The 10,763-nt window shown below is 32.9% G+C and overlaps 1 protein-coding gene across 2 annotated transcripts; it reads left to right on the top strand.

Moving 5' to 3' along the window:
• Nucleotides 1-1,720: 1,720 nt before the first annotated feature.
• On the top strand, nt 1,721-8,954 carry LOC124356802. Of its 2 annotated transcripts, none has more exons than XM_046808011.1 (2): nt 1,721-1,804; nt 6,948-8,954. In XM_046808011.1, exon 2 carries the CDS (start codon nt 6,954-6,956, stop codon nt 8,226-8,228), a length of 1,275 nt encoding a protein of 424 aa, XP_046663967.1. In that variant the 5' UTR covers nt 1,721-1,804; nt 6,948-6,953; the 3' UTR covers nt 8,229-8,954. The 2 variants fall into 2 exon arrangements, with proteins under 2 accessions (XP_046663967.1, XP_046663968.1); XM_046808012.1 differs by lacking the exon at nt 1,721-1,804 and adding an exon at nt 1,834-3,528.
• Nucleotides 8,955-10,763: the final 1,809 nt, after the last annotated feature.

The following is a 10,763-nucleotide window of genomic DNA, read 5'->3' as shown; positions in this document are numbered from 1 at the left end:
GTTTCTTTACTATTGCCACTATCGGTATTCATTAATAACACAAGTCACTTATACACTACTAGGCGCCAACAACAAAAGCATTTAGACTATATTAAGAATATTTCAAATTAGCCGTTCAAAGGGATGATCGGTAGTGGCCTTAACCCTTGATTATGAATCGTTCTGAGCCAGAATGATATATAATTAAGGCCACTACCCACTCTGTCTCTCTCACCCGAAGCACGGAAGGTGTAGAAGCGACAGTGTTCATTTTACTTTTGCGGTGACAGTTGTCAATTAAACATTTAAAGGATAACTTTTCAATAGAGTTAACCTAATTTATTGTTCGATAGTTAACAGTCATTTCTTTATGTTTCTAGGCTTGTAATAGTAGTCAAGCACAGAATACTTTTTAATTTTTAAATTCTAATTTAGGTTAGGGCAGTTAACGAATGTCCGAAACACAAACATAAAAGTAAAAATAACTCTTTTATTAAATTTTAATTGTTACGAATGGTAATCTGTTGTTTGAAATTCCACTCTCAATGTCTGGTGGCCCCATCTTGCATATACGAGTATACAAAGTCTTGACCTGCTCGTTCTGCTCTCGGACAATTATAGACGTCCATAACCTTATCCACATAACGTTGTGCTGTTAAACTACCGTTTCGGATCATTAAAAACTATGTTCGATCATCAGTTGTTATTACGCCCCACTCTAATATTGAGCCTCCACCAAACGGAACCTTAGGAGTTACACGACAGTTAACAAACCTCTCATTTTCTTCTTCTTCATACTCTAACACAGCCGTAATTATAAAAAATTGTAACTTTTGACTCATCTATGTATATTACCTTACGCCACTGTCTCAACTGCCAACGCCTATGGTCTCTTGCGAACTACAATCTTGCTGTCTTATGATATGCGTTCAATCGCGGCACTTTGTCCTAGACCTCATTCCAGCTTTCCGGAGTAGATTTCTTACAGTTGATCTGATATACGAGTTCAGGTCCGTTTGAAATTCTCTGACAGTTAAAAACCGATTACGAAGTGCATTAACTCGTAAAAATCTATCTTCTATGTGCATGGTGGACTTTGAGCGACCTTGTCCTGTTCTTCTGCGAAGAGTATCTTGCTCCTGGTACCGGTTCTACAACCTTGAAATCACTGCCTGACTCACAAGTAAGCATATCCCGTTGTGAAACAATTCTTCTATTAAATTAACCGCTCTACTAAATTCTGTACTAGACAAAACCTGTATAAAACCCGCAATCACAATTAAAACCAAACAAAATAAAATAAATACATCAACCATAAAGCATCAACTGATCAACATCTAAACTGATAAAAGTTCAGCTAGTTACAGAACTACACTTGACATTTTTTTAATTTCATTTTTGTTTGGATTTGATAAGCACATCAGCAGTATTTATCTTAGAACTATTTGGAAATGAAACAAAATGACTTACTTGGGGTATCCCCTTACCTGCTTTATCAAGACGCATGCTTTAGCTGTGGGAAAAGTATAACTCTGTGATGTTAATTATATTTATTCTAGATAAAGCAATGAAATCATCACTTAATTGTTGTGAGTTATGTATAATTATCATTGGGACCATCTTAAAAAAATTATCTACACTTAACCACACCGCCATACATTGGCTGCACTGACTTTGTTCTATTTTGCTGAAGACGATTTCTCCTGTCAGCTGACAGCTATTACACTTACACATGTGACATGTTTTGATTAGAGGCTAGCAAGCAAGAGGCGTTCACGTTTAGGGTTTTGTTTTGCTTAGTTTTGTGTGTTAGAAAATATATTTTGTGAGTACTTGCTCAATAATTGTATAGCCTATTTTTATGGTGCTAAATACTTTTAATTTCAATATTACTACTCAATTTTATACATTAAAACATCTTGAATATTATCCCTTTTCTTACCTAACATTTTTTTTTTGAATTCCAGAGGGAGAAGTGGTTAAGATACTCTTTTTTACAAACGATATCCAAAAATGACATGACATTTTGAATAGTCCATAAAGTGATTACAAAATGTTATAACTATAAGGTCATTATTTACTCTAGCCACTTCACACTATTTGTCAAAATTTCAACTTCAAATAAAAAAAAAGGTATATGGAAGTAGCACAATAGATATTAAAAGGAGGAAAGCATAAATAATAACTGTTGGAAATGCTCCTGGCCATCAGTATGGTAGTGCTCACGCTCACCCCATACTTCTGGAAAATAAATACCCAACATCCTCGATATAATACCTAAATTCAAGTACAATCGTTATTCAGTCATCATTATCGAACAATTCGGTATATTACCTAACTTTGATATTATATAATAATCATACAAGAGTTATTATACATTAACAACTTGAATAACACATATAACAATAGCATTAAAAATAACAAAACCAACTATAACCTAGACCACATTTTAGAGATACAGCTTGCCCAGATGACTGTAAGCAACTGCTTTTGTGAAATGGAGGAAAGGATTCTTAACAGGCGCACTTCTCTGCGGTACAAACACTTACAAAGATAGTCTGCCGATATTCCACTCCTCAACTTGTAAGACTGCTCGCCAACAACTTTCTATCTCATATTCAACGCCATTTTCAAATGATCGGATTTTGAAAAAATAGCATACTAGGAGGCCAACTGGCCTATATAAGAAACATTAAAATAAATTAAATTATAAATATCAAATATAACCGAAGGAAAGAAAGGAAAACTTGTATAAATTGAAACTTATATAAATTAAAAGAATAAAGAAATAAAAATAATGGTCAACTTACAGATTTAATGAAGGATATAGACAACGATGGATGCAACTTTTGTAACACAGATAAAGATGAAAAAAAATTAAAAGCTTGTGAATTATTCTCATATTCAGTTGGAAGCCCTGCTCTCACCTCTAAAATACCTTTAAGTTTTTTGATGAATGCTGGTATCATGGTTATCCCCACCCACCGGTTTCCCCCCAACCAAAAACGCTGATTCCCCTCGGTCCCCTAGGTTGATGAAATATTTGAGTTATAACCTAAATTTCAAACATCAGTTATTGGGCAATTATGGATCACAACCGCCTAAAAATTCTTTCTGATATGAAAACAGTATTTTAAGAAATTTATGAAAGTGGTTTGAGATCATTATAGCTAACATGGCTAATGTAAATTAGAACGTAACTTTATTTAGTAGCAAATTTTTATCATAATTTTTTCTTTTGTGCAAAAATTTATACATATTTTATATATTCAAAACCCTTTTAAAAATATAAATAAATAAAAAGAAACAATACTTAAAATTTAACCTTTATTTTGTGTTTGGAAATAATCGGAGGTTACTTAAAGAAGTATTTAAAACAGTATTCCACACTCAATGAAACCAACCACACTATAAAAACACTTACTTTTTTTAACATAGGCTGTATACCAAGTTTTATAAAATTATCCTCATTATAATACAGCGATTTTTAAAATTTAAAACTGATGTGGGCAGCCATATTGATTATCGACTATCATCACTGTTACACAGGTAATTATGAACTTAACAGCTGGAGTGGCAAAAGACGAGTTTTGTGTTATTAACCAATTGTAATTGTTCTCCTGAACAAAACAGTTTTAAGGAGTGATAATTACAAATACCAAAGTTATAGAACAAACAATTTTTCTCATTCAGAGAAAATTTTAATGTTCTAATGGCATCACATGGTCTAGTTATGATCATGAGTCAACCTCTTATTGGTTGCTTGTTGATGTTAGTTGTTACGCCATCTTTGGATACGTAAAATAACAATAATGCTGAAATCAGGAAAATTCTATTCAAATAAAAGATGTATTTTTCATTCAGACCTCTCAAAAGTAAAAGTTCACATCAACCAAACACAAGTGCCTCCAGCCATCAGTGCGTGGCAGCACCGAAGGCAACATATGAAAAACATCGCTCGAGGTAGTACCTAAAACTAAAAAGATCAAATTTCTAGATAGTCTGATCACAAATGCCTCTGGCCATTACTACTAGCTAGGAAACGTAATTTGACAAAACAAACAAATATTGTAAATTCACCTAACAATAACTTCCTACTATGTTGCAAGAAAAGTTATTCCACTTTTAATGTTCTAAAATTCATAATTTGTCATTTTCATCTCCTAAAACTTTATATTGTCTTGTTCAGGAAAACAATTATTGCAATAGGTTAATAACGTGAAACTCGTTACTAGTGTGGATAAAATTAAATTTGAAAATAATGCAAACAAAGAAATAGTATTAAAAACAAACATAAGTTTAATAAATAAACGGAACTACGTAACAGACTAATTTTGTTTTTATGTACTATATACTTACATACACGTGGTAACTTCCGATCACATAAAAAAAGCTTTTCTCGATTCAAAAATAACATACGATGAGCTCATACTTTTACTCAAAAAAAACTATAACCAACTAAAAAGTAATAAATTAATTTCCTGATATTTTAAGTACTTACGTAATCCACAATCAAACAAAAATAACTTTCAAAACTAATTGACGGTAATAAAGTGAAGTAAGGCTAATGCACAAGACATTTATTCATGCTGTATTAAGCTGTTCTTACCACAGAACACTCAGATAAGCTTTTGGGAGCAGATAATGCTGAAAATCATAGATAACAAGAAGCACAGTACAGAAATAAAACCACAAATTGGCATTTGCATTTCAATTATTAAAAAATGTAGTTATTTATGTTTTGTATCCCATAAAAACAATTTTGTTCAAGAGGACAAGCAGAGTACGTTAATAACATTGAAATTTTGTTTAGCTACTCTAGCCGTTAACCTGATACCCTTTAAATACAGTAACAACTTTTCTTTATAAGATTCAAAACAAGTTCCTAAGTATTGAAATATTTTGATTTACTTACTTAAAATTCGGCTTTATAATTCAGGTATTAAGCAAAGTTAATATTTTCTTAATGATTGAAATTACCAATCACTACTCTGATTCTAAAAAATCCACTTTAAACTAATTATATGTTTTAAGGGACACATTTTGTTTTGTTTCCAACAGCAATTTATTTTTTATTGCTTTCTCATTATTTAATTTCCCCGGCTGACATACTGGAGAGTTTAGAAAATATAAAATATCCCCAAAAACAGAAGTGGGGTAAGGGACTCTTCCTCATGAAATATAGTTGACTTAAGTCCTAACACATATGTTCTGGAGAAGTGTTTGGATGAAGAGGTGTGAACATTATCATGTGGTATCCAGACTGAGTAGCATGGTTGCTGGAGCCTCTTTCACTCACCACCATGAATATTAACTCAATAATAAAAACTAATAATGTTTGTTCTTACGCATGTCATTGCTAAACATAATTATATACATATATTTACAAATTGAAATCGGGTCCATCTGTGATTCAAATTTCATGGCAGAACTGCAAGCTAGACCAGTTACAAAGACTCACTACGATATCAGTAATCTTATGGCAAGAATCAACTATATAGCATGAATGGCTTGGCCACACTGATTTATTGTGTTACGCACTGCAGACTAGCCCACCAGTGAGCTAGCTGTCGTGTGCTTACAAGCAGGTGGCCCCACTGATAGACCTGCCACACTAAGTGTGTTAAGAGGACTAATAAGCTGAAACTATTCGAAATTCTTAAAATTAACCTTTTGCATGTATTTAACTAACAATAAGTATTAACACTAACTACGAGTACATTGTGGAATTCGTGTGAGAATAAGAATGCAGCAGACCAGCAAACAATTACAAAATGGATTGAAAACCTCCCTGGAGAGGTTAAATTAGAAAAAAGCTCTATGATTTTATAGACAGTGTATAATTCTGTAATATATTTTGAAGCCACTTTACCAAAATTTTACTTGACATTTAGCGACAGGACTGAGGGATACAACAGAGATTGCCAACTCATCCTTGTTTCTGAAACTACCAGTGATACTTACATGTTACATGTTTCTCATATTTGGCACACTAGTGCTTCTGCAGACCACACTGCTGTCAGGAATATTTGCCACACTGGTGCTGGCATCATGAGATATTAATAGACAAGAATGTAAGCAGACTATTTTTTTTAACCCAGCAGGGATCACTTCTGGCTGGTTTATACCTTCCAGTTGAACCCACCACTGGGAACAGCAAAAACCGATATGTCACTTAAATCTGGGCAACCTTATGGATGTCCATCACTAACCGCAAATGTTGAGATTCTGGTGTTCATGGGCAATTCGATACGTCTAGTCTACTGTGGGAGATGACTGTTGGAGTTGGTGGAGTTTGTTCCCTAACCTCAGAGGCCAGAGGCTCTTGCTAGCCTCAACAAGGGTGTGCCACCCCCTGCCTACTTTGACTGGAGAGGGTGGTTCAGAGCTGGCCTCCCCTTCTTCCGGGGAGACATGACTTTGAGATGTAGTGCCCTAATTTTTCCTCATGGATCTCGATAGGAGATGGCCCCTACTCCCTAACCTTACCCATTCTAAATATCTCGTCACTCCGGAAGCAGCGCAAAGGTTCTTACAGGACTAATTGCAATTTATAAGCTTCTTGTCCTAAGAGAAAAAAAGTGGACTATTTCCTCATGAATTCCTCACGAAAGATTAAAATTATATCTGTTTAAATCAAAATAATACTCCACCAAATCATGTAAGTGTTGAATATCCACTTTTCAAGCTATGTTAGTTAACCAACATTTCAACACACTATATGAAGTATAGGGTGTATATAGGGGAAGTATATAGAGGTGTTTATTCTCATAGTAGATATTTTTAACTATCATCAAAATGTTTGTGCTAATAACATAGTGTTGTAGGGTTATATTCTATACACAGAGTAGAAATGCTTTGGTTTTTTCAGCTACTACCGTTCATATCATATCTAGTATTCTCCTATAAAAGTGAAAACCATGTAATTTAACTTTTAATGAAGAAACTAAATAATGGTTCTATTTTAGGCAAAAATGGCAGCATTGGATGTACCTGATTGGTTGACAGCTGACTTCCTCAAGTCTTGTCTGGAATCTGATGAAGAAATCTGTAAAAGTGTAGAAATAGTAAGTCACTCGGTTGAGCGTGCTGTTTCTCCTGGTAATAATTACGGAAGTAATATGTATCGAGTAAAAGTAAGATATAAGACATCGAGTAGTGAATATTCATTGCCCTTAATCATAAAATCACCTTTAAGTCAGAGTGGGTCTTTTGATGCGAATGGAGAACTGTCAAGAGAGGTATGCACTATTGAGCAAAGATATTACAGCGAATTCATCAACAAGACTTACAGTTTAATGAAACACAGTATTGTCCCAAAACATTACACATCCCCAAACCCAGCTTGTGTAGTGCTAGAGGACTTGAAGGTGTTGGGATATGTGATGACAAATCGTCACAAAATGTTGGATTTTGACCATTGCCAACTTTACATCAAGGCTTCAGCAAAGTTGCATGCTCTATCGATGGTTTTATATGAAAAGGAGCCCGAAATATTTGAAACTTCTCTGAAACGAAGCCAAAAAGCGGCAGAATGTAGTAAACAATTAACGAAATCAATGCTGTTGGGCAGTTTTCGCTGCATGGCTGCCTATGTGGAGGACAAACCAGGTTGTGAAAAGTATTTCAATATTCTTAAAGAAGTAAATGAGAATGAGCTTTTATATAAGATTTTTGATGAAGTAAATCGATCACACCAACCTCTACAAGCTTTGACACAGAACGATCCTTGGTGCGGCAACATGATGTTCAAGTATGATAGCAACGGAAAAGTAACTCACATAAAAATATTTGACTTTCAATGTGTGGAACTCACTTCTCCAGTAAAGGAATTGATTACATTTTTATGGGTCTGTGCTAATCAAGAAGTCCGAGAAACCAAGGTTAAAGATCTCTACAATCTGTACTACGAGTCATTAAATGCCAATTTAGCAGAGTTAAAGTACTCGAAAAGAATGGCTTTGGAAGATTTCAATTCTGAAATAGTTGCTTGGAGCCCTCTTGTGCTTTATTGTGTTTGTATGAATGTCCCAGTATGTATAGCTGACCATGTGGCAGACATTAATGACTACCTCACTGGAGATATTTTGAAAAAGCCTGTCAAAGAAAGTCCAGTCTATAAGTTATTTCAGGGGACCACATTTAATGAGTTTTATCCGTTGTTTCTTCACCAAGTTGACAAAATAGGAGTCTTTGATTATCTCTCGGAAAGATTGGAACAAGAAAAATTTAAAATGAACAATACATAAACCAATGAAACACCTCCTCAATGCCTTACTATATATTTAAGATGACCAGAATATATAATTTTTCTATATAAAGTAGCAAAGTTGGCCAAACACTTGCAGTTAAGATTTTCACTAAAATCTTATTTACATTTTTTATTTATGGCAGTACTTTTGTTTTTTTTTTTTGTTAGGTTCTAAACTAGTGCCTCGGAATTTAGAAGTCTTTTATAATGTATTGTTGATGGACTCATTAAGTTAGTGGGTCTCAACACATACGAGTTACATGTGCCCCATAACTCGTTGATAGGGTCTTTCTATAAGGTCATCTGCATATTCTTTACTTGGGGTTTTTATGGCATGTACTTTAAATGTACGGAACATCCAGAACAACTATGTATACGAGTATACGAGAAGAATCTAGTATTAATATCATCTTGTTAGTATTTCTATCTCAGGTATATTTTTATATAAACATATGTGGCAAGGTTAGTATTATGAGTTAAAGATTAATTTATATATTTTATATATAAATAATAATTAATTTATATTTTCTGTATTTCATTTTATCTTAATAATATAAACTATTCAATAGTATATTAATGTTTACCGTTTAGCTTCTAATTAGCACCAGAATAATTTAAATGTAAGAGTTTGTGGGAAGGGTGCAATATAATTTTTATATTCTTTGCTTCACTTGGCAATGTAATTGTAACCTGTTATGTTATTAATAAATATATTCTATATTTTTATAGTCATATACAGTCAATCCCCTTGAGCTCACTATGCTTGCAAAATGATGTTGGTTACATTAAAAACGTAAATTTTTGGGCAGTTATAAATTAAATCAAATACTATAAAACTCATGCAAAATTTGAAACATTTTGTCTTTTACAAACACTTTGTTAGGTCAGGTAAATTTGTAATTGTCATCATCTGAACATATTAATTATCTATAGTCACAATAAGCCATAAGCCATTTTATTGCACATTAAAATAAATTCATACAGAACAGGTGCAATATAATTATATATTAAAATATAAATATGAATTTAATTTAATAATAAAATATACTGGCTGTGTTAACATTGTACATGACAATAAATTAAAATACTGTACAAAAATACATAGAGAATAAATAAATTATATATAAAATAAATATTCTGCTTATAAACTAGTTTAAAACTTAAAACATTTCAACACTTAGTAAAGGATAGATTTATACATGTGCTCTTAAAGTAAAAGCTAAAAATTCTTGAACACTATAAGCAGTGACTGGATAGAAAAGCCAGTCTCTCTCTTGAACTTTGTAAAAGATGTCTCCTTTTTTTATGAATACCACTATATTTTGAAATCAGCAGCACTATATTTTTACTTTTGAAAATTGGTGGGATGTACCAACATTTGTTACTATCGATACGATTATTTTCAAACATTAACAAAAGAAATATAATTTTACATTATATATTTCCAAAATATACAGAAATTTAGCACAGTATAGCCTAAAACAAAGCTATAAACCAACGTAATAAACAATACCCATTACTAATTACATATTACTAATTTTCAAATTGGCTAGATGAAAATGATCTTTCAGGCAAGTTTTATGACGTCACTGTTACACCACGTTGGCCAAAAAAGCAAAACAATTTCACCATTGAAATCAGCAATTCTTTCTGTTTGAAATGGTATATAAATGGTGGTAGTAGTGATAATTTATGTAATATATGAACTGTCAAAACGTGTGTGTCAGATCGACATTATAATGTTGATTGCCTCCTTTAAATCGATTCAGATTGACATTATAATGTTGATTGCCAGTTCTTGGATTAAACAGGTGAGGCGATGAGTTTCTTTTTGCTGACTTGGAAGCAATTTCAAGACCAACTTTGCAGGAACATGTTTCAAATCCAAATCATCAATCAACATTTTTAAACAACCAATGCTGATTCCTAAATGTTCACGGATTTCTCATACCATTGTCAGTTGTCTTCTGTCACTAATTCTTGCACATTTTCAATATTTTCAAGATTCTCAAAACCTTTAAAACATTCAAACCACTTGTAAAGTTGTTTACGACTCGTACAATCATCACTAAAAGCACATAATAACTTTTCTAAATTTCTTTACAAGTATCTACATATAATCATTTGACAAAACTGAAAATAAATTGAGTTTTCCGATGTATCAAAATGCGATGAAGACATAATTACGCATGGACACTGACTGATGATGTGACAGAGTTATTCAGTGCAGAATCACCAGACCTTATGAACAAGTCAGATAGAGTACACAGTTAATTGCTCATTCAAGTTTCATTGTCCTGCAATGCTTCTCAATGGAGATATGAAAACAATCTGGATACTTTTTGAACAAACCTCAAATAGTATTATTAATTTATTTCCATTAATTTAATTTATTTCCTGCTTAAAGTTGTAACAAAACTGTAATGCTGGTTTAGGAATGATAGATTTGAATTGCTTACTTCTACCAAATCCTGAAACTGGGACGAAAATTTGCAGTTAGTTCAACGGTAGTCCGGTGAGAAGAACTGTGCCT

Source organism: Homalodisca vitripennis, chromosome 3 (assembly GCF_021130785.1).
Source record: "Homalodisca vitripennis isolate AUS2020 chromosome 3, UT_GWSS_2.1, whole genome shotgun sequence".
NCBI lineage: Eukaryota > Metazoa > Arthropoda > Insecta > Hemiptera > Cicadellidae > Homalodisca > Homalodisca vitripennis.
The sequence above is the reverse complement of the archived record's forward strand: the minus strand, read 5'-3'. Positions and strand labels throughout refer to the sequence as shown.